At 42.6% G+C, this 24,242-nt stretch overlaps 1 protein-coding gene across 2 annotated transcripts in view; it reads left to right on the plus strand.

The window, feature by feature from the left end:
* Positions 1-24,242, plus strand: part of AGBL1 (AGBL carboxypeptidase 1) — a 285,185-nt gene that overhangs the window by 103,276 nt on the left and 157,667 nt on the right. For both annotated transcript variants that reach the window (XM_061371321.1, XM_061371322.1), the window contains one exon: positions 7,241-7,421. In XM_061371321.1, coding sequence (XP_061227305.1) covers positions 7,241-7,421 — 181 coding nt within the window. The remainder of the gene's footprint in view (positions 1-7,240; positions 7,422-24,242) is intronic.

The raw sequence follows: 24,242 nt of genomic DNA on the forward strand, positions 1-24,242 counted from the left end.
ATCCAGCTGGGTTCAGAACAGTAACATGGCACATGGGTAATGTTGTTAGCACACTTAAAATTCAAAGTAAATAAGGTAGCAGTGGTATTTAAAACATCTTTGTTCCATGTGCATTTTCATTCAGATCTTTTTTAAAGTAAAGAAAATGAGATTTTTAAAGGTAGAGAAAACCCACATGTGTAAAGTTAATCAGATTTTAATCACGGCCTCCAAAAACTGGCAACAGAAGTGGGAGACATCCCCCCAGAAAGAAAACCTTCCTCAACCCATTTTAATTTTTCTGAACGCTTTGATAGCGTTTCCTTACTTGGCTACAGGATCCCAGTTTGCCCCTTGAACTATTTTAAATGATTCTTGAGTAGTTGCTTAGGTGCAACCTGATATAGCTGAAGATGTCCCTGCTCATTGCAGGTGGTTTGGAGTCGGGGACCTTCGAAGGTTCCTTCCAAACGATTCTATGGTGGCCAGCAGTCCTGCAGCTGTTTGATGTTTTGCTTACTAGGTTGACCACAGAAAAGTAACAGCATTCCCTCAGTGTCCATTGGTACTCCCCATCTTCCGTGCTTTGCCTCACTTCACTCACTCTTATCCCCAATACCCGGCTGACTGCCACATTTGAAAGTGGCTGAAGGGCGCGGGGGACCCCCCTCGAGAGAGAGAGCTGATGTCACGATGTGGGTGGGGCCAAGCATGGTGGTGGGAGATTGAAATACGGCTTGAGCGCACCGAGGAAGGGAGTGATCTGCTGAGATTTGTGGCGACCGCAAGTCCCGCTCCCATGGTGACCCAGTGTTGTGGTTTAACCCCAGCCAGACAGCTTGTTCACTCACTCCCCTCCTTTCCTTCCCCCTACTCCCAGAGGGACGGAGACTAGAATCAGAAAGAACGCAACTCCCACAGGTTGAGATAAGAACAGTTTAGAACTAAGGTATAACACAAACCACTGCTGCTACCACCAACAATAATAATGTTAAAGGAAATAACAAGGGAAGAGAATACAACACCTCAGCACCAGCTGACCAATAACTCCCGCCCCCAGCCTGACCAAGCACCGACATATACCTCCTCCAACCCTGCAGTCCTCTCGCCCTTCCAGGTAACAATCCATTACAACCTGGGCATGACGTGCTGTGGTGTGGAATATTTCTTTGGTCAGTTTGGGTCAGGTGTCCTGTCTCTGCTTCCTCCCAGCTTCCCCTCCTCCCTAGCAGAGCATGAGGCTTGCAAAGTCCTTGGCCAAACCAAAACATCATTGTTATCAGCTCTGTTCCCAGGCTGAAAGTCAAAACACAGCACTGCACCAGCTACCAAGAAGGAGAAAAAAGACTGCTACTGCTAAACCCAGGACACCCAGTGATAAGTGGTGCAGGAGAAGGGGTTTGCGGCCCTCCTCTGAGAGGAGGTAAGTGCCAGGCGTGTGCCTGTCATCAGACTAGTAGGGTATCTGCACTGTAACAGCTGCAGTGTTGAAGTCTGATGTTACCCAGGCAGCTCAGAGTGCTGCAGTGTAGTACGGTATGCCAGTGGATGTTGAGCTGGTGTACCCAAACATGGATCGTAATGTGGTGGTTGGAAACGTCAGCTAGAATAATTCAGGTGCACACGCTTGGATGCTAGTTATAAGCTGAAATGATTTGCAAAGTGTTTCAGTTTAATGTCTTTAAATTGAAAGAGGGTGAGCTATAAGGATGAAATTCTTCACTATGAGAGTGGTGAGGCATTGGTATAGGTTGCCCAGAGAAGCTGTGGCTGCCTCATCCTGGCAGTGTTCAAGGCCAGGTTGGATGGGGCTTTGAGCAGCCTGGTCATTGGAAGGTGTAAGTTGTCCCTGCTTGTGGCAAGGGGGTGGAACTACATAAACTTCAAGGTCCCTTCCAAACCAAAGCATTCTATGATTCTAGGTTTTCTATGGTTCTGAAAATAAGACTTATTTTTTCACCAGTCTTCCACAAAAGGTACACTTTGATTTGAACAAGAATTAGTTCATGTGGCTTTCACTTGGCTTCGGTTATACAGAAAGTCATAATAGTTGTGGTTCCTGTTGCCTTTAGAGCTTGGGATTTTGGAGCCCCAAAATGGACTTGACAACTTGCTTAATGATTTCCTGGAGGTAGAAACCAGCAGTAGTAGGGTGTCAGGCTGCACCAAGGCTGGACAGTCTGTACCTATATTCAGCTCCCTGATCATCTCTGATTCAGAGGTGAATGAATTCATAAAATACATGCACAAAAGGAGGTTGCCAAGCAACTTGGAGCCTGAAACTCCCCCGCCAAGCTATGAAGGTAGAGAACAGTCAGCTGAGGCAATTTATGATGTTCACTCCTTTGCTGTATGCAACAGTAATAATACATATAATACAGCCCAGCTCGAGACAGGAAGCACTCATTGATAATTCTGGAAGACAACAGTTCATCCTACCAGATTGTATTTTGCCTCTGGCTTAAGATGTGCCTGATTCTAGAGCATTTAGCTAAAAGCAGGGTCAGCAACCAACAATGCTGGGGTGGGGGAAATAGGGAGGAAACAATTATTCTATCTTGAGAAAACTGAAAGACTGACAAATAGCATAAAAGTTTTAGGAGGGGAGTAAAGTGTCTGACACAGATTCTGGCTCAGATCAGTTTTGGGTTTTCTGTGATCTCACTATTCGATGCTTTTTACAAACATACTTTAATATATTCATTGTACATCACACCATATCTTGTCTTTTCTCTGGCTTTGCATAACTCTGCAGCCTTGGGCATATCAGATGTATCCAGGACAGGATGTAGCTGTGACAGGAATAGAAGATCTCTGTGGTTGTGTTCCTGTTTACCCATCATTTGACACGCAGAATACCCAGTAGTGGCCACAGCTAATGAAGTTGGAAGGGTTAAAAAAAAAATCTATGCCTTAATGACCCTGGGTTTGGGTAAAGGGAAGAGTTGTACAGAAACACAGCCAGAAACGTTCCAGTTGAGACCCAGATCTAGGTTGAATTTCCCACATGCTGTGTGTATAATTCCCTTTGACTCCTTATGAAATCCTAGCCCTGTGTTGTTTCAATGCCCTGTCCCTTTACAAATGGCATGGCTCAAATCTCAGCTTGAAATAATTTAGAACATCGGCCCAGGTCATGGCATCTGGAGCTGCATTTCATTTCCTTTCTGTGCTCCTCTTGATGAGGGATGCTGCTGTGTTAATGGGGATTTTTTCATTTCATTCAGGCTGCTCTTTCCCCAACTGATGTCACGATTAGTGATATCAAAGTCACCTCCTAGTGAACCTTGGGGATGACATGACTAGAGGAGGGTCCTTCTAACAGGCAGGAGATTAAGCAGCAAGTTAGCAGTACTGGAAGAACAAAGCTCTGCTTTTCATGTATATATCCACAGTCAAAATGTGCAAAGAGAAGGGGAGATGGGAAGAAGGTGATATATTAGTAGAATTATTACTCAAAGGGTTTATGCTCAAAGTTTTGCAAGAAGTGCAAGCGATGCTTTAATCTCTCACCTCTGGTATTGTTGGTGCTGTGTTATATTCTGGGCATGTCGAAATGTGACACTGTAACGAGACATGATCTGTTGGAGAAGGTTTTATGTAGCATGAAAAGGTTCCTCTGCTCTCTCTTTTTATTATTTACATTCCCAGAGAAGGTTATGTGTCATGTGGGCTTTGCAGAGATTAATGACTAACCAGAGCTTCCTGGCAGCTTCCCCAGAACTTGGGGAGGATCCTCCTAAGTGCTGGCCTGAGGAATTTGAAGACATACCAGTTCTAGGCCTGGAAGGATGTATATGAAAGAAGCTATGGTTGTGTATCCACGTTTAGCAGGGCACAGGAGGTAGTACAAGTTGCTCTGAAATAGCACAGAAAGAAGGGCAGCTGGGCACTAGTGTAAACCAATAAGTTATGCTGGGTAATACGGAGTGGTCTGGTTGGGACAGCATTTATGGGGTGGTGGAAGTTAGGGATGAAGGTGAAGCATTGAACTGAGCACAGGAATCTTGACTTGTGCCTGCAGCTGGAGGGCTGAGTGTGAATGGCCAGTGCTGCTGTCCACTACTTTCATGGGCTTTAATGTTTTTCACAGTTATCACAGTAATTTCAAGGCAGATCAGTAACTGAATATGCGGTGGAGCATAGGGTCGAGTGTCTCGAGTCTGCCCCAGAGTTAAATCTTTGTTTCCCAGGTGTTTCAAGGGTAGCAAGTTTTATGGCCATGTCATCAGCTCTTTGCTCTATTTGCTGCTTCATTAGCCTTCATGCACTGTGCAGTCTGGGGGAGTGCGGTGTTTGGATGTGGGATTTGGCTGTGATGGCTTCCGCGAAGGGAACAGGCAGTTAACAAGCCTGTGATTTCCTTGCTGGTACATACCTTGGTTATGGCTCCCTTGTCAATGGGATGTCAGAGCTGTGGTTGTGCTTGTCAGGAGGGGAACTTTTTAAAGGAAGCTTTAACTGGAATAGAGAGATTTCCTTCACTGGACCTACAGGCTATGGGCTGTGTCACCCATAAGCAAACAACAACTCTGTCTGGTTTCTTCCCCTACCCCCCATTTTCTGGGGTTTGAGTTCTAGAAACTCCAGAAGCTTTCCTGACATTGAATGTATGACAAGCTTGACTTTGATCATCCTTGAGAGGAAGAACAGAACTCGGAATAGGTTCCTCTCTCCCTCTAAACTCAGAATAAGCTTCTGCCAGTCCCATGCTATTTGCAATTAGCAGAATTATGGCAAACTCTCCCGGGGTTTCTGAGATGAGAAAGCCCTTGCTTAGAGTTTCTTTTTTCTTATTTTGACTGAAGAAAGAACCTCTCAATTAAGATGCTGTGCTCTCACCCAATATACAGAAGAGATAAGGGTTGTTAAAGCTGTATTCATCAGTTGCAAAAGAGAACACGTTTTATTTTGCTCTGTTCTATTTACAGCTGTTGTCCATTAGGAGTCCTCAAGAGCCTCATTCTCAGCTGCAACAACACAGTCCCATAAGTTTAGCTCAGTAATGAGCCTGGAAAACAGCACTAAATCATGGTGACGGGAGAAAGAAGAAAATGTTTGGCAATGGCAAAATGCAGCTGATGTCTTTGTGGAAGGTGGTTTTTGCTTGTTTGAAAGCATTATGAAGGTAGACTGTAAAGCACAACTAGCTGGAGCAGAATAGAAATTATCTACTCTAATTCTGGGGGGAAAAGCCCAGAATGGCTACAAGTTCTGCAGGAGCTAAAAGAATCCTAAGGCACATAATGCCTTAGGGACTTATGTGTATATATTGATGTAAATATGCTAACCTTTCAGTAAGGTGAGGTGTAAGTATGATAAAAGACTAATGCATGGCTATTGAGAAACAGAGTTCCAGTTGCTTTACTGGACCACAATACAGTTGCTCTGTGGGAGTTCTTTGAGCTGAGAGTGCAGTTCACTCTTCCAGTGCCCACCAACTGCTTAAGAGGAAAGCATGGAGGTGTGGAGAGCGGATTGTTTCCAAATCTCTGCATTCCTGAAGGATATAAGTAAATTGTACTGGAATATGGTACAGCTCTGCTCCATATGCACATAGAGCTAAGGAGGGAAAAAGGTGCTTATTCCATGTTTGATTGTGAAATGAGAAGTTTCACCTGTATTTTCACCTCTGACACAGCATTTGCTTTGCCAGACGAATCACTAAACAGCTCTTTAATAACATATGTATTGTTTCAGTATGATGTTTCTACCTTTCCTATTTCATGTTAATTGATTAATGAGTTGTAAAGCATTTGGAAGCTAAAGGGAGGCTTTGGGAGCTAAAGGCAAAGGCATGTAACTTGCTAACTCAGCATTTATTTACAAGGACACTTGACTGATGCCTTTAGTTTTGTTTCCTGTCCTGTTTACCAGTCCCAAGCCTGTCAACTGGGGTCCCTCCGTTCATGCCAGGGAACACAGCCTGAGTACTGACGTTATCTGATAGAGCTGGACAAACCTATCTTGGCCTTGCCACGATGCCCTGACAGATAATGGTTTCCACTAAAGTAAATCTGCCAGCTTGACTTGTGACAACAGCCTGAGACTGGGAATGCTCACAAAAGGATCATTTTGAGACAGATAATTGCTTTGTCCCTTCCCTTTATTTTCTGTGCCTGACAGGTGTCTTCCTCTGCTTTCTCCTGTTTCCCTGGCCTATCTGTGGAGTATGCTTAGCACAGATGGGATCTTCAAAGAATCTGCTGTCAAATTTGGTCTTTTCTAAGCATATGTATACTGAGAAGTTTTGGAGGCTTGTAAATAGACCAAATGTGGGTGCTTTTTCACAGGGACAGCAAATAATAGAGAAAGTTTCCTTGTGCTCAGATATGCGAAGTGCAGGTTACTTTGAAACAAGTTCAGCAGAGCTTATCAATGACATATTTACTAGGACTTTGATTATTCTTTTTTTTAACAAAGCAATGCTCCAAACCCTCTCCCCAAGCCCAAATTCGCACAGCTTGTCTCCCATACCAAATGTATTGCTAGCAACAGTTGAACTCTTCTAGTTACAACTTCTGAAGATCAGCTTTGCCAATCTGTGTGTCTATATTATACAAAACTGAAAACTGCCTTTCTACCAGAATTAACAGCCTGCCTTAGCTGTGTGCTTTGTTGTTTCTACCTTTTGTTGGATGGATATGAAATGATGGTTAGTTTTGAATACTCTGCAGCTTATCTGGTTAACATATTCATATATTTTCTGTAATTACATCAGTTTAATGTGATTAGATGTGATTTTTGACCTTGCAACACAGGTTACTGCCAGGGATCAGGGCAGCTTGCATGTCCTTGGATGTCTTATAGGTGCACAGATCTCCTGAGAGACTTGGAAAGCTCTCAATTGTTAATGGTGAACTGAAAATGGAGGAAATGAAATATTTTCTAGCTGCCTTTTAAACCTTAGTGAGGCTTGATAGGACCAAACTTTAAAGAATTACCAGAAAGTATACCGGTGCCATTTTGAGAGACAGTAATCTGCATATGCAAAATGCCCTTTAATGGTGCACATAAATATCTGGAAGTTATCATAGAATAAATAAGCAAAGGGATGAAACTAACACATGCTGGTTCTTACGACTAAACCTGGGATCAGTTGGCAAATAGCACAGTCAGGATATGTCTGGACTATTTAGGGATGTGTTTTCCTTAAAGTACATCTTGGCTTGTTATTTCAGTTAAAAAGGAATAAAAGCCACTTGCAAAGATGTTATTCAATAAGAATTCCTGTCTAGTTGTGTTTTTCTTTGTTTTACAGGCAATCGTCCTTATGTGTTTCTGGTGGCCCGTGTTCACCCTGGTGAGAGCAATGCCAGTTGGGTAATGAAGGGGACCCTGGAGTTCCTTGTGAGCAATGACCCCATTGCTGATCTCCTGCGGAAATGCTTCATTTTCAAGATTGTCCCCATGCTTAACCCTGATGGAGTTATCAATGGCAAGTGAGTTGTGACATGTTCTTATTCTGGGGTTCCGATGTTTTCTCTTCAGTCTTTATCCCTGTGCACCTAGCAGGTCTCATCTTCAGTGTCTTGAGTCTGGAGAATCCCCTTTGCCTCACGTTTTATTCATCCTATTATCAATCCTGAGTGGAAAACGTGATCTGGGATATAGCCCAGTGTGCTGTCTTGCATTAGTCAGATGTACCTGATTCTGTACTGTATGTGGCTATAAGATCTCTCAATTGCCTGGATAAAGTATGAATGGTGTCAGAGAAACAGGATCTATCTTGATAAATGGAGGTCTACCTACTCTGCTAAAGCAGGGCCGACTACACCTGGTAGACAGGCAAGCTTGGGAATAACTGGCTTTAATTAATGCTTTGTATAGCCTGGTGGGGGGAGGAGATGAGTAAGGATCTATTAAATTTTCACATTTTTATGGAAATATTTCTATATAGTGAAGCTCCCTCCTTCTCCCACCTCCTTTTCAATCTTCCCTCCCACACCTTTCCTAGGAGATACTGAATCTGAGCTTGGAAAATACTGACTCCTTTTTGCATTCTTTGCCTCATACCATACCTGCCCACCCACACTAACTTGCCTTTCCTCTCCCCCTCTACATGAGTGAAAAAGTACAACTCTGTTCCTAATATGTTAGCATGAAATAAATATTGCTATGCAGCCGGTGAAAGAGGAATTCTCTTTGAAAGTTTGAAGATGCACTAAGATATGGTAGGCTTGCACTTCCCTGGGAAGCGATCTGCAGTGTCTCTGCAGAGAGTGTAGTTTGTTCACTTTCTTGGGTGTGGAGTGGCTGTAAGTTAATAACTGTCAGCTCTATCTGATTCAGGGGCAGGACATTATCACTGCATCCTGCTGGCAGCAAGTGAATTGTGTTTTTTGACCTAGTGATAAGTCCTTTCAGGTTTTGGTAACAACTGTCCCCTGGCTTGTTGCAGTGGAAGACATGACAGATCTTGAAGCTGAAAGGTCAGCTTAGACAAGTGCTGAAACACACAAGGTGTTGAGGAACAAATTTCTCTTATATATTCTCCCATCTGCTTTTGGGCTAGGCTGTGCAGATCGAGTTCTGCAGAAACAACAAAACAGTCCTGAGCGACAAGAGTTGAGTTTGATTCTAAACTAACTTGTTCCTGTCTGGTTCAGGTTAGGCTTTTCGACAGTCTCTAGTCTGTGACTGTGAACACTCACAGCTTTAGTGCTGCCAGCTCCCCAGGACTTGAGTGTATCAGTAGTCCAGAGTAGCTGGATACTGCCCTAGAGTATTCGAAACCTCTGCTGGCAGTGAATGCTTCCTTGATCCTTCCAGACAGCAGAAGCAGAAAAGAAAGGTTGTGGGGGTTTTTTCCCCTTCTTTTTTCCTTCCACTGCACTTAAAGTTTCCAGCAGATGGAGGACTGGAGGGAATGTCTGACCTTCTTTTCTCCAGCTGTCAGAAGCGAGTGTAGCACAGAAGGGACCCTTGGGAGGGAAGATGTGGCTCTTGGTGACACCTGGGTGAAGCGTGCTGCCTGAGCTTGCGTCACACGGGAAGGTGTCCGATTTTGCTGTTGCAGATGAGCTTAAACGGTAGTTAAATCAGGTGATGAGTTAAAAAGTAAGTTTAGTAAGCTTTGCATGTAGGGTAGGAGCAAGGGGTCGGGGACTTGGCTATGGCTCTGTTACCAATTGTGAGGCCTGGGGAAGAGAGAGCCATTTCTTTGTGTTATAAGTGCTTTTATCTTGTGAAGCTTCCTGTGGCCCATATATTCTCTTGTTTCTTCCTACGTGCTTTTTTAGTAGACTTGCATCCTCCTACATTGAAATAAATGCTTCTATTTTGGGACTTAGATTTACTGGCTGTATGCTGGAGATAACCAGGCCCACTGGAGAAGGCAAATATCTTTCAGGCCCTTAATGTCCATATGTGCATATGCAGAATGATTTGGTTTTTTAATGTTCCACATCATCCAGTTTTAAATGCTCTTGTAAACTCTGTTATCTTTCAATGCTAAGAGGGAAACTGTTTTATGAGGCAGCTGGTCTATAGCCCATCATCGACCGCAGTTCTTGTAAGAAGATACTTACTTAATATTTTTTGACATCTCTCAAACCCACTTTACAACCCATTTCATGAAGCAACTTGCTTGTCCTGAAATTCAGAATCCCTTTCGTGGAAGCCCACCAGGCATCTATGAAAAGACTGCTAGAGTGCCTGGTGTTCCCTCAGCCAGCGTCCCAACCTCTGCTTTTTTCTAGTTTTATACATGTTGCTGTGCTCTCACACTTCTCCCCTGTGAGAACTGGACATACTGAATGCATCAAATCCACTATCTAGGCCAAGTATCTTGGCTCTGTGCTGGGTACAGGGAATGCTGCCTACATGTGGTAACCAGCAATGTCATCTCTTACTGTGAAAAATGAATGTCTTCTGTTTCAGTGCCTCTGTTGCTTTTGTCTTGGTATCTGAGTATCTTTATTTGGGAAAGAATTGGATTATTTTTTTACTGGCAGTTGTTTCAATATCCTTACTGTCTCTTCCCCAGCCGTGTCTGCTGGGTGTGCATAACACTTCCCTGCTAGTCACAGAGATGAATGCTGGTGTATGGTTACAAAGGGGTTCTTCCAGCAGCCCAGATGTGCCCCTTCCCCAGCTGCCTCCCTGCTGCAGGCTCAGCTCAGCAGATGAGTGCGGATCCCAGCAGGGTACCCACATCATCGCTCTTTGGAAGCCTCATGCAGCTAGCAGATGATCAAGGTCTTGGTATTTGCTTTGGTTAATGTGATCTGAAACTTACATGCAGAGATGATCCTCTAACACAGACAGAACTGCAGTAATACAGTTATGCTCTGTCTGCATGTGGCTAAGCTCAGCTGGGAAGCAGCTCTCCACCCTCCTTTCACTTCAGTCAATGCTCTGAGATTCTGTTCCTCTCTGTCAGTGATGGAGACACTTGCAGCCCTGTTGCTGATGCTAAATGAAGGTAGTGGTCATGCAAGTGAGGCTGTCATCACGTAAAAACAAATCACTACTGAATATCGTGGCTAATTTGACTCTGTTCAGTCCAGGGAGAATTGGTGAGCAATTGTGTTGCTGTCTGTGGCTGAGTGTTTTGCTCCATCCTGAACAGCACTCGGGTGCAAGGTTTGTCAGGTAATATTCAGCTGATCTGATAATGGCTCTGTATTTTAAATTAAATAACAGACACTGCTTTTAATAAAGATCATCTTACACTTTCTACCAGACATTGGCTTTTGACCCATCGCTGCTTGTGATAGGATACTACCTCATACAGACCTGTGGTCTGACCCAACATGGTTATTTGTATGTGTTAATTTTGTTTCTTTCAATATAAATTGTAAGGAGAAAAATAGTCTCAGTCTCCAGGACCAGTAGTGTCAGTCTGAGGTGGCAGCCATATATACTTAACAGAAAGCATCCTCGCAGCCTGACTTAATTTTACACAAGTTCTTCTGAGAATCCAAAGTTGTTTGGTGTTGTAGCTCACTGTCTTTGCTCGTACCTCTATCCTATTTTTAAACTAAATCATAGTGAAATAGGAAAGCTTTGAAAGGAATTAATCTCTAGGAAGTGTTGAAGAATCACTTTCATTATGGAAGTGATATAAAATGCTATGGGTGAACAAGAGACCTGTGCTTTATTCCTGCCTCTGCTACCAATGGAGCATGAGACCTTGGTCATTGCCCCCTACTTTTGGCTGAGTTTTTTTCCTTAGAGGATGATATAATGACATACCATTACCTTTGAGCAGTTTGAAATGAAGAGTGAAGGATGCTTACTGGGAGCATTTCCCCTTCAGTCTTGGCCTAACAGTTGGACTTGATGATCTTAAGGGTCTTTTCCAACCTAGTTGATTCTATGATCTGTTTAATGAAATCTTTGTACTCCAAAACTAGGTTACTTATAGTCACATTTGTGTAAACCCCAGAAAGCAGGGTTCAGTAAGGGAACTTGTAACAAGCCTAACGATAGCAGCACAAAAATAGGTTTTTATAAAGAAACAGAATGCTGCTTGCTGTCCACACTGTTCTGTTATGTGCCATTTGAGTACCAAGGTGTGTGTGTGCTCAGGCATGCCTGTGCAGTTGCAGGCTAACTTGTGATGTACTTGCAGGCTGTCTTCTGTGGATGCCTGTTGTGCACCCTCCTGGCAGCAGCCTGTTCATGCAGCTGTTGCCAGCATCTGCTCAGATGTGACACCACCTCTATGCACATCTGGCACTCCCACACGTGGGCTCACAGTTGCCACATGGCAGTCAACACTTTGTGGTTTTGACTGGGCTTTTCCAGACGCTGGCAGTTCTAGATAAATATTGCTATTTATTGCACCTAAATTTGGGGTTATTAATTATATCAGTATAACCTAATTTATATCACCATAAACAGCAGTAATAAATGATGCCAAATGCTAATACTTGATGCTTGCCAACTGTGCCTGTTTGATGACGGTTCCCCCCCTTCCCTGGTTTCCAGAAGTGTTAAATTAAGAACTATTGGTTTTGCAAGATCATTGATCAAGCAAGAGGTGGAAGCTCCTGGGGAAGTGATTTAGTTTTAAAAAATGCTTTACATCAGTCAAATACCTGCTCTTGCAGCATCTGTGTGTTCTGTGTTCAGTTCTTTTCCCACTGACAATTACCTAAGTGGCCAATATCAGAGTTCTCTGAGTTCATGTCTCGCTCCTATGTTGCCACCTTTTTTTCTCTTCACTTCCTTTTAACCTTTCTTCTTCCTTTTGTTTCTGCCCTTTTCTTGCCCTCCCTTCCCTCCTATGGAATCAGAGAAGCTTTTCATTGATAAATGAGTTTAACCAATCAGTGGAGATGGGAGTAGGTGAGGTATTTTTGGTGAAGGAAGATTAAGTTTGGGAAGCCACATGATTTCTTCAAAGCCATGGGATAACCACAGTAGCAGTTAGGAAGAGGAAATCCAGATATGCATTTGAATTATAGCCATAGGCTATTGTTTATCTGGTTTAAAAGCACCCTCTTTCACCTGCTGTCCCACAGCAGAGTCTGGGTAAGCTGTTCTGCTGCTGGAAGGAAGGGAAGGCAAGGAAAAGTCCTGGGTTTCTTGGCTCTGCTGATATGCACTCCTGCTCTATTTAGGCCATCTATCCCATCTTGTTTGACCTGTGGGAATTTGTTTGGCCCCTCTTTAAATCCAGCAGTGAAAAGCTTTACTACTTTGACAATTACTGAAATGGAGAGAGGGAAAACTCCACCAAAATCCCTTCTAGAATATGTTTTCTCCAGATGCTTTTTAAAGTTACAAAGGGAAATATGAGTCTGCTCCCACTTATTATTTGTACTTGGTTCTTTGTGATTTTTTAACCATACCAAGTGCAAGGTCTTACACCTGGGTCGGATCAATCCCAGGCACAGCTACAGGCTGGGCAGAGAAGAGATTCAGAGCAGCCCTGCAGAGAAGGACTTGGGGATGTTGTTCGATGAGAAAATGAACATGAGCCAGCAGTGCTTGCAGCTCTTGCAGCCCAGAAAGCCAACTGTATCCTGGGCTGCATCAAAAGGAGCGTGACCAGCAGGCCGAAGGAGGTGATCCTGCCCCTTTATTCTGCTCTCGTGAGACCTCACTTGGAGTATTTTGTACAGTTCTGGTGCCCTCAACATAAAAGGACATGGATCTGTTGGAACAAGTCCAGAGGAGGCCACGAGGATGATCAGGGACTGCAGCACCTCCCGTATGAAGATAGGCTGAGAAAGTTGGGGCTGTTCAGCCTGGAGAAGAGAAAGCTGCGTGGAGACCTCATAGCAGCCTTCCAGTATATCTGAAGGGGGCCTGTAGGGATGCTGGGGAGGGACTCTTCATTAGGGACTGTAGTGGTAGGACAAGGGGTAATGGGTTAAAACTTAAACAGGGGAAGTTTAGATTGGATATAAGGAGGAAATTCTTTCCTGTTAGGGTGGTGAGGCACTGGAATGGGTTGCCCAGGGAGGTTGTGAATGCTCCATCCCTGGCAGTGTTCAAGGCTAGGTTGGACGAGGCCTTGGGTAATATGGTTTAGAGCGAAGTGTCCCTGCCCATGGCAGGGGGGTTGGAACTTGATGATCTTAAGGTCTTTTACAGCCCTAACTATTCTATGATTCTATGATTTGAAGGACACTATTAAGTGGAAGAACAAAAGCACATTTGTCTCTATACCTAAAACGTGGTATTTGTATATATGGCTTTTTAGCTTTCCTATATTAATGCTTATTCTCTTGCATTAAGACCTTGTGTTCTTCAGACAGTAAGAGGCAGAACACATGAGGGGCAGGGAATAGAAAGCTAATGGCCAGTCTAAGGAGTAAGTTTGTGATCCAGAGCTGCATCCTCAAGGATTAAATCTTGAGGTGATGTCTCACGAAGCTGTACAACTCCAGACATCCTTCCTTTCCTCCCCCTCCTTCTCTTTATTGCTCCTCTGTGGTCAGAGGATTGAAGAGGAGTTTAATTCTCAGAATCCAGCCTTGCATAACTAAATTGGTGCCATGCACTCTGCAAACGCACTCCAAAGGCTCTCTTCAGACTAGCTAATCTGTGATGTATGTGTTTCTCTAAGGGCAGTGTAGAGATGTGGGAAGGGAAGTGCTTTCAAATCAGTGTGATGGGAGAGTTTGTCTCTAGGAGAGAGGCACTACAGGATTAGTGTGCTGCTATTCCTTGGCAGATGCTGTATGAGTCTTTCCTTTGTGTTGTCTTCAGCAAACTTCCATCTATATCGACAGCCCTATGCCAAAAATAATTGGGTAGACATGTGGAAGTCAAGGTTTTCTTGGATAAAAGAGCATTTTATATAAGATTCAACCCTTACTCATTTATAATATCTGTGCTCAGAGTTGCACATTGTAACATGGTGAATCTGTGTGCACTGATGCTTTTCTTAAGACCTCGGGGGGGGGATAAAAATGCCAGTTCTGGGAGCATCTGTACTGGCTTGGTATGTGGCTCTGGGATGTACATATGGAATGTGGGCTGGCTTTCCCCAGGCCGAATAGACATTTTCTCAGCTATCTGCTGCTTTGGTGCCTTAAGTGTTGTTTCTTCTCTTCCTCACTAAGAGGGCAGTGATGGATTTGGGAGCTTAGGGTAGCAAATGCAGATGGTGTGTGCACAGCATGAGCTAAAACATGAGGTGCAATATTTTTTGGCTCTGCAAGCTTTTCCTTGGTGGAGCCAGAAATGGGTCCACCCCATTTGGACCCTGCGGCATGTGGAGGTGACCCAGTTTCAACCAAGGCTGTCTGTGCACATGTGACAGCCCATCCTCAGCTCTCCTGTGACAAACATCCGTCTGCACTCCAGGACTCTCCTGTTTGACAGCACTTCCAAAGCAGTATTGTTTATTCCTTCCTTTATCAGCTGGAGCTGCTGAGCCCCCTGAGTTATTAGCTCTGTTCACTCATTGTCAGTGTTTCCTCCTTCGTAAATATGCCCCCCATATGTCTCTGCTCCTGAGGAATAGGCCTTCTCCTCTATTTACTGCTTTTCCCAGGTCCCTACCTTCTCATCGCTCTCTCCACCCAGTGGCCCAATAACAGCCAAGGAGATAAATAAGCTACATAACTCTTCCCTGCTATTATTTTCTTTGTTGTTGTTGTTGTTGTTGCCCTGCATGGTAATATATATAATAACAAGGAAACAAATCTTATTACTAAAGTAATTACAATAAATAAGAAGCCGAGAGGGGAGCTGAAGGAAGGGTCTGTCGGGGGAGTGATTGCAGGAGGGTTTTTTAAAGTTTAATTTACTTGAAATGTTTTCTGCCACTTTGTTGATACCCTGCTGAGGGGGGCTGTGACTAATTATCAGCCAGCTGCTGTTCTAACACCCTCACCTAATTTATTGGGTGGCTGAATCGCTAAACCAGGAGCCTGTGTGATATCATTGTCTATGGGACTCGGCACCAGCTTTGTGTCAGTGGTTGGCTTTATTGCTCAGAGCTTTTGTTTCCCAGAAGCTGAATAACTGAGATTTTGGGTGCTTTTCTGTCATTCCTTTTATCTTCCAGCATCTCTCATGTGCTTCCTAGAGTCTGGGCCAGAGAGTACTCTGCCTATTGCATTGTAACTGCTTGTCCCAGTGTCCAGCCTAATAATGGACCAGTGCAACAGCTAATTTTGCCAAATTCCCAAGAGAACTGTACCACTGTCTGTGTGCCTTGGTAAAGAACAAAAAGATCTAGCAGTGGAAATTCTGGTATGGACAGGTCTAGGGTTTGTTAAACTCTAAAGTCTGGGACCTTATTCTCCTGCTTGCAGGTTTCTTACAGAATCCCAGGCTGGTTTGGGTTGGAAGGGATTTCAAAGATCATCTATCTCCGACCCCCCTGCCGTGAGCAGGGATACCTTCCACTAAACCAGGTTGCTCATAGTCCCATCCAGCCTGGCCTTAGAATCATAGAATAGTTAGGGTTGGAAAGGACCTTAAGATCATCTAGTTCCAACCCCCCTGCCGTGGGCAGTGACACCTCACACTAGACCAAGGCTCTGTCCAACCTGGCCTTCACCACCATCAGAGATGGAGCATTCACAACTTCCCTGGCCTTGGGGATGGTCCAACCTTCCAAGGACAAGGCAGCCACAGGTTCTCTGGGCAACCTGTGCTAGTGTCTCAGCACCCTCATACTAAAAATTTCTTCCTTATGGCTAATCTAAATCTACCCTTTTTCAGTTTAGAACCGTTTTCCTTTGTCCTATGTTCCTTACTTATGTAAGTACCATACTGTTACTTGCCAGCAGAATGGAGATTACAGTACTGTCTGCCTTCTAAACAGCTAGGAAAACTTATTAGTTAATGACCATACTAAGAACTGGAAGGATCTAATGCATTGCCCATTGTTTCATTAGTCTGCCAGTTGCCAATTACAAAAGCATGTGCAGTCTTTGTAAATCTCTTAAGCGGTGAAGATGCGCCAGGAGTTGAGTGTATCTCTCTTGGATTTTTCATACCCAACTTATGCTGGTGATGCAGGGTCACCTGGGATTTTCACTACAAAAATCACTTGATGGGAGCTCAGTGATGTTACTGTCTTGGACTACTAAATACTTCAGCTTTTAGCCTTCGAGGTGATTTCATTTTAGATAGGCTCTACCTTGTATTTTCAAATTAGCATGAATATTAGATATGAACATGATGTTCCACAGGCTCAGAAAGGAATCATTTTGTTCTGCGTTCATGTCTGTTTTCCTGACTAATGATGGAAGTTCATAATCAGATGTGTAAACTCCTTTGAAGACATTTTCAGGAGCCAAGAGACTGGTGTACAAAGCTAGCTTTTAGTAAAGTTAATGAGATGATTGAATTATATTATTCTAGTTAGCTTGATTGTGTATCATTATCCCTTTTGTTTGTTATTATGCTTATTTGAGTCCCCTTTGTGGTACGTTATTCCCATAATAATTGTGCCTGTACTAGTCTCTGTTTAGAGACAGGCAAAGAGCAGCTGGTCCCCTGTTAGGAACCGAAGCATTAGTGACACAGCTTATGCATTAGGATTGTTAAGAATGACAAGGGCATTGTGCTGTTGGTTCTTGTGGAACCTGATCCACCTTCTCAGCCCTGGGCACATGGAGATGTGAGCTTCTTAGTTACAGCTTTTCTGCAGTATTACATGTTGGGACAGGGGATGTGTCTTGCTGCAATGACTTCTGCAACCACCTGATGAAGTTTTGTGAAGGAAACCTCAGCATCAGCAATGCGGGAGATGGAGAACTGTATTGAAAATCAGGAATCTCTTCATACCTTCTTGGAATTTGCAGGAGGTATCTGCAAACCTTCACCCTGCTGACCACATTAGGTAAAACTTTATTGAGAGATATTGTAATTGCTGCTGAACTTTGATTTCACTTTTTACCTGATTGTGGTAGGCATCAAATACTGATGTCAAAGTTGAATATTTTGGAGATGTCACAAGTAGAGGGGCTGGGTTGGTTACCCATCTCAAGATCAAGTCTGCTTATCCAAGTTGATACTTATTGGAAGCTATAGGTTCAGAGATGGAGTTGTTATTCATAGGATGGGAAAAGAGAAGTCCACAAAATGAAACTGTAAAAACTTCACTTTTATAGATGCCGTGAAGAATGTCCAATATTTTACTGCAATATCCACACTACCTGGAAAGCTGAAATTGCCTGGGAATGAAGGTTATTGTCTCTTGTAATATAGGTTCGTATATTACACTCTGTAATAAATCAGGCAATATTTCTTTTGCTCTGAAAACTGGACATCCCTGGAGTTCCAAGTGACATTTCACGTTTTATATGACCATTCAGTCCCTTTAAAGTATTAAAACACATCAGTTTTTGTGAAATATGCACAGAAATTCTTTTTTGAAAGCCTATGAATAAAAAAAGTCTGGAGCTCAGTTATGCAAGTGTAAAGCTGCTTTTTCATGAGTTTGCTTTAAAAGAATGTGTTGGATTAGTTCTATGTTTTGGTTAATGTTGTTCTTTAACATTTTTATTTATTTCTGTATTTCTCTCACTTTTCCCTCTCCTTTCTTTCAAATCTGTTATTCAAATGTAACAATAAAAGCTGGCAAAGAACTGTGATAGGAAAAAAAAGGTATATAATGGCCTTGGGTTGGGGAAATGGGCAGGCAGTCGAAAATGGAGTTTGTACAAATGGGACAGAGAGGCTTTACTTGCAAAAATAAGCTTCATTTGAAAGCTTATGTTTTCAAAATTGCTTGTGCAAAAATGTACCTACAGCTAAAGTTGAATTGTTCACCTCTGCACATGGCTCATATGATTGCACATGCAATTGGGGTAATTACAGGGGCAAATTTTGCTCCAGTGATTTCAGCAAATTGCCACCCTAATTTATAAATCCAGCTGAATGTCCTATGGGAACATCAAGCAAATGAAAACCAGAAAATGGAATCAATGTTGGAATGACAGAGTGCGAAATAACCCCCTCTTCTGCAGCCAAACAGGCAGCACTGCTGGGAGTCAGGAATAAAGTGCAGCACAGCTCTAGCGCAGCAAAGCAGTGCTGAGTCTTGAAGGGGCAGAAAAAACAAAGAGCTTTTGTAGTCATATAGCCCAGGTTTGAGCTGAGGGGGGGGGAAGGCAGAGGGTGAGACTGGCAGGGAAGAGAGCTTCACTAATGGTGCACCTTGGGTCTATGCTTACTGCAAAACTCTGAGCACACCTCAACTCAATAACACTGTAACCCTGGTAGGCACTCTCAGGTGCCTATGTATTTTACTGCATAGGAATAGTGATGATTTATGCTGTAAAATTCCATATAAATTATATTATGTGCAGAATTCTGTGAGCAACTTCTCCATGGCTTTTTAGAACTGGCTTGTTGAATTTTACAAGTAGATGTGTCCTTCTATAAAATTGCTGTATGTTCCATTATATCCCATATGAGTCTTCTGTGTCTGGGGAAGAAGAACACAGAGAAGCAGTGGAGAGCAGAACAGTCTAGAGCCTAGTTCAGCTTTTGGATTGATTTTATTTTTCTCACACAAATGACAAGGACTTCAGGCATATTATTATAATAGTTGGAGATGAGCTGCTATATTCTACGGCATATATATGCAAAATAGAAAAGGATTTATTTCTGCATATGTATGTACGTAAAAATCCATAATCAGGTCAGTGCCTTCATGCAATGCTGCTTTTGTTGTTTTGTTTTTTTTGTAAATTTATCAGGCAATAACAAGGTTTGAGTGCAAGGATTCTTTCTGAGTACATCCCATGGCAGCTTTTCTAGTAGTAGAGTTTCATTTTCTGTCTCCTATGCTCCCCATTTTTTTCTCCCAAAATGTTCATAAGCTCAGCTTTGAAGCAGAGAAAAGTACTACTCTTCCCAAGGATACTTTCTGTCACTGAGCACTGTCTGAGGCAGAAATGTGGTTCCCAGTTCTAGCTCTGGTCCATGGTGTCTTCTACCAGTAGTAACAGTAATAACACTAATGAAAACTTCCTTCTCGATGAGCGTTTCCTGTATTCCTCGTCTGTTAGCTAACAAAACGTCATTAACATAAAAACAAAGGCAAAGATTAAAAAAGTGATGATTTTTCTGTCTTTCCCATAATGGTTATGGCACGTAAGGAGATGTAAAGTGCAGAGCAGCTGAACACTCGTAAACTATTTTAATATCATTTAGAGATGAGAAAGAAGCAGGGGAAGAGGCTTATGTAGCAATGTAGTTTATTGCACTAATCAGTCACTTCTGCAGAGCACTATCATGGTTTTAAATCCTTGCTCCAGTGATGTGAAAAAAATTGGTGGCCTCTCATCCAAGTCTCTGTTAGATCTTGGTGCATATCCTAGAAATCTCCAGCACTGCATTTAGGCTAGAAGTGAATTCTCTGCTTGGATGGATATAATGTTAGATGACGCAGGTCTGGATTATACCTGTGACAACAGAGTGGTGTCGCAAGGTCTGAAAGTGAAGCAGAAGGAACTATGGGAGATTAAGACTAAGTTACTTTTTACTTGGATTTTCTTATGTGACAATAACAACATCTTTGGGATCAGGCTGAGATCTCTGGAAAGGCAGCTGACACTTTGTGGGTTGAATCATTGGCGTGGAATAGCCACCTTCTGCTGATTTACCTGTCCAGTGTGTCACTATAGATACATGTAAAGGTTGAATGTGGAAATCCCAGGAGTGAAGGGGATAGGAGAATAGTTGTTTCCCCCCCTCTAGAATGTGCATGTTATACAGATAGTTTGCTTTGTAATAACTTCAGATTTGGGGAATATGCTTTCTGATCTTTTGCACATGATAGGTTCCAAGCCAAGAAGAGCTCAAGGTTTTAAGTCACAGTAATTCCTCTTTCCTTGACATGCAGGTGAGGGCACCCTTGAACTGTGCAACTTCTCTGTCTATCTTTAGACAGATCTGAATAGGATGTAATCCCATCTGGCATGCTGGCTGCTCAGAATCAAATAGCGTCCATAGCAATGGCTTTGAGCTTTCAAGCTCATAGCGCTAATACAGATGGTAATGTAAATAACAAGGAGAATACTAAGAAAAAGCCTCTGTTGCTGTAAGCAGCAGAAATAATCTGAATCAAGTATATATTTCCATTACACAGTATTTTACCAAAACAAAAGCTCAGGTCAGGGCTGTTATTTAGACTGAACTGGTTATGCTGGTTTTCATCCTCTTCTGTTATTAACTGGTATGTATCAGTTCTGATTGTGTGTACTGATGACAGCAATTTATTTGTTATTTTTTTTTCTCAAAGGGTGTCTCAGTGCCATTACAACCTACTCTCAGCTGGTGCTCGCTGTCTCACCTTTGGACTGGTGCAAAGTAGCTCTTTTGTAACCTCTGAACCTGTTGTCTGTGGATGCTAGGAATCGCTAGGTTTAAGGCATTGGGCAGCAGTTGCAGCAAATAGGTCTGCAGCAGATGTTACAGAGTGACTTGAAAAGAAATCACTTAGGTGCAATCAAATCCATTCTGTTTTGTGTTTCCCCCCTCCCTAAGCATTTTATTAATCTTCGAGAAACACATGTGGCAGCTCTGAAATCATTTTACTTTCAGTCTCAGATGGGATGGTTGGTCCCTAAAGAGCATGTATCTAGCAAGTACTAATTTTCTGCAAAGTAGCTGTGGCGCGTGTATGATTCTGTCATTGCTAATTCTAGCTTAAACCTGATGTGACCCTAAATCAGGAGTTTGCTTTGAGGTTTGCCAAAAACTCTGTGGTCCTAAATGATACAGTATTCTATGTGTGTAAATGCGTATACAATCACAGTAATAGAAGCTATTTGGATCCAGATTGTCAGGATTGAAAGGATGCAGTTGCGCTTGAAAAATACATATGCATTTGCATGCACAATTACTCAAGTTGGGGTTTAGGCATTTAAGTGGCCATTTGTGCTCTCATTTTCGATTATTATGTTCATCCTGAGGGAATGGATTTGTGCAAATCAGCAACACAAATATGCATACGTTTTGTTGCATACTATCCTGAAAACGTGTTGCCTTGCTTGGACATAAACTTGGATTGATTTATCTTTTTTCCCCCTTGAAACTTCTAATATGAGCAACGTGAACTGTGGTGGCTGAAATGGCAGTTCTTCAGCAGCATGTTTTCTTTTTCCAAATGGTTAACTCTCGTAATTGTTTCTGTAATGTAATCTAATATTTCTAGCTAGCAGTAATTTAGGATACTGTCATGGCAAGCCATAATTCAGTCCCGTTGCCTAGTGGTCCAAATAATGACCAAGGCTTGCCCCTAGCTGAATTATCATGCTGTGGTTTCTTACTTTCCCTTCATACGCATAAACAAGTCTGCCTTTATGCCAAACTCTGAAATACAAAGGAAAGCAGAAGCGATACTGTTGATTCAGAGCTCCAAACTTGCAGCTTCAGGGAGAGAAGTGCTTATAGGGATATGAAGGGCTTCTTAGTGACTTTTCCCATAGGATTTCTGGAGGCTCACCAGGCTTTTATTCTGTCACATCTTTAGTATATCTACGTAGAGAATCTACCACAAATACATAACAGAGAGGATTAAGAAGTCCAGTCTGATTTGGGACTGGAAGACTATTTGGGCTGATGTTGAACTGCTGCTCAAAGACCTTGAGTACATGGAAATCACCCAAATCAGGAAACTCTGAGTCAGCTGACTTATGACTCAGCTTATGGAAATAACATTGTGTTTAGTGTACCTTCTGTGATTCTTCTTCAAAAAGTAGGTATCAGGAAAGGACAGCAGCAATGTGGATGCCACGAAGTATGAAGCTTTGTCAGGAAACCTTCTCTGAAGGAGAAATTTTTTGTTAAGTTCCTTCTTATTAATAATTCTTTTAAGGGTTAGCCTAATAAAGGTTTATTGATTAATTTTCAAGCTGTAATTCGTGATTCTTTTGGAAAGGAAATACTGGATTTTTATAAAATGGAAATACACGAAGACTGTATGGCTATGGTCTAATGAAGTGGCAAACCATATTCTTTTAAATCAATAGTGATCCAAAACCAGTGTCTTAATTCCTGGAATTTAACACCATTCACACTGGGGGAGTCTGAAAATCACTCAAAATAATATGGAAATTTGTCTAACCTGGGAAATGCTAACAAGTACAGAATGGTTTCTGTGAAATGGTTCTCATAAGTTTGGGTGAGGAATGATGGTGGGAAGCTTTGTAAATTGCTAAAAGAACGTGAAAAGTAAGTTTATAAGTTTGACTTTCTAAATGGTGATTCATAGACACACAGAGTGGTTGGTTTCACAATTTGTCTGATTTGATGTGGGAACCATGTTCGATCGTGGGTGCTTCAAGAACACTTTGACTAAAAAGAGCATGATTTGGGCTCATCTGGGAGGTCATGGATGCTCAGGTAGTGCTGGGGGTGCTCTGCAGAGACGGGGGTCTAAAAGGCACAGGATGAGGTTTGCAAGAACAGGCTGAGAAGAGGGGGTCTGACCCTGTTGTATGAATGCTTTGGAGACTAGAAATGTGGGTGAATAGTCATGGCCTTGGCTGTTTCACATTGGAGGGTGGGAAAGGTAGTTCAGGAAGTAGTAAGCAAAAAATAGGAGTGCTACAGGCTGCTTTTGTCTGTACTGAGGCAGCCTAAGCATGATGCCATAATCCATTAATCTAAGCTACTATCATGGTCAGGCTGCATTCCTGCAGGCTAATGGAAAAAGAGCCTGGATGAATCATGACTGGATTACCATCAAGTGCTAACATTTGGGAGACAGCACAAACACTTGCAGATTTGTGTTAGTGTAACAGAGCAGACCCCAAGAAGTATCTCCAGTCTCCTCTTGTTTGTGCTTTCAGCTGCCACCTGGGAACCGACTTGCTGAAACTTTGCATTAGGGAGTGATTTCCTATTACTTCAACCCAAAGCAGGACCTGTTGATAAGCTCAAGAGGCTTTACCGGAAGCCTTAGCTCCGCTTTATACACTTTGAAAGGGCTGATGAGATATGTCTCCATTAGGCAGCTGAGTTCAGGAGCTTATCTGCATTGCTTTAAGCTTGCTAGTTTGACATCAGCCCATTAGAGAACCTTTTTCCCAGACTGGGAAGGAGATGGGATTCTTAGCAATTCTGTAATGCCCATTGCTCATAGGCTGCCTTCTCTTTTTCCACTTCAGAATGTCACATTGGATTCCTAATGGAATTAGAGATTTTTATCTTCCTTCTCTCTGCTAGACCTTTGCCTTTTTTCTGGTTTTCTTCTACACTGAAGTCTTAATTTCTCACATACTTGAGACAGTGAAAATTAAACAAGCTGGCAGATAGACAGAATGGTTCTTCATGTCTGGAAAGCTGCAATGAGCTGTGACTTAGGAATTACAGTGCTTCATATTCAAACTTTTCTTTCTGATGCATTGGGGTGGCACCGGAGCTGACAGTGACATATGGAGAAGGCCCTCTTAGCAGGATTGAGGCTGTTACGTGATAAATGACACAGTGTGTCAAAGGACTTCTGTTATCCATCATGCTGGCTTCCTCTGAATGCTCTCTCACTAAAAGGAGAAGTAGCTACACAAACATCTGGGAGATGCTGTGGGTAGGATCAATGGTGTGTTCAAAAGAGAAAATAAGAAAGCTGAAAAGTGTGTGTTCATGTGAGAATTAATAACTGCTGAGTTTTGAGTTGAGAATTTTAAAGTTAGGGTTTTTTTTTTTTTGTCTCTGTCAAGAATGGGCCTCAGCTTCAACAGTGGTCTCAAAAGTCATTCAGTCAAAGGGGTTCAAAATCCCACCAAGTTCTCAGTGCTGAACAGCTAAGATCTCTCTAAAGAAAGGCTATTTAGCATCATGTTTTAGATTTAAAGTATGAGCCTGTCCCCTGATACATTCCCAGA

The sequence above is a fragment of the Neopsephotus bourkii genome, unplaced genomic scaffold (assembly GCF_033783945.1).
Source record: "Neopsephotus bourkii isolate Nb327-2 ecotype Australia unplaced genomic scaffold, CSIRO-AGI_Nbou_v1 NB_1572, whole genome shotgun sequence".
NCBI lineage: Eukaryota > Metazoa > Chordata > Aves > Psittaciformes > Psittacidae > Neopsephotus > Neopsephotus bourkii.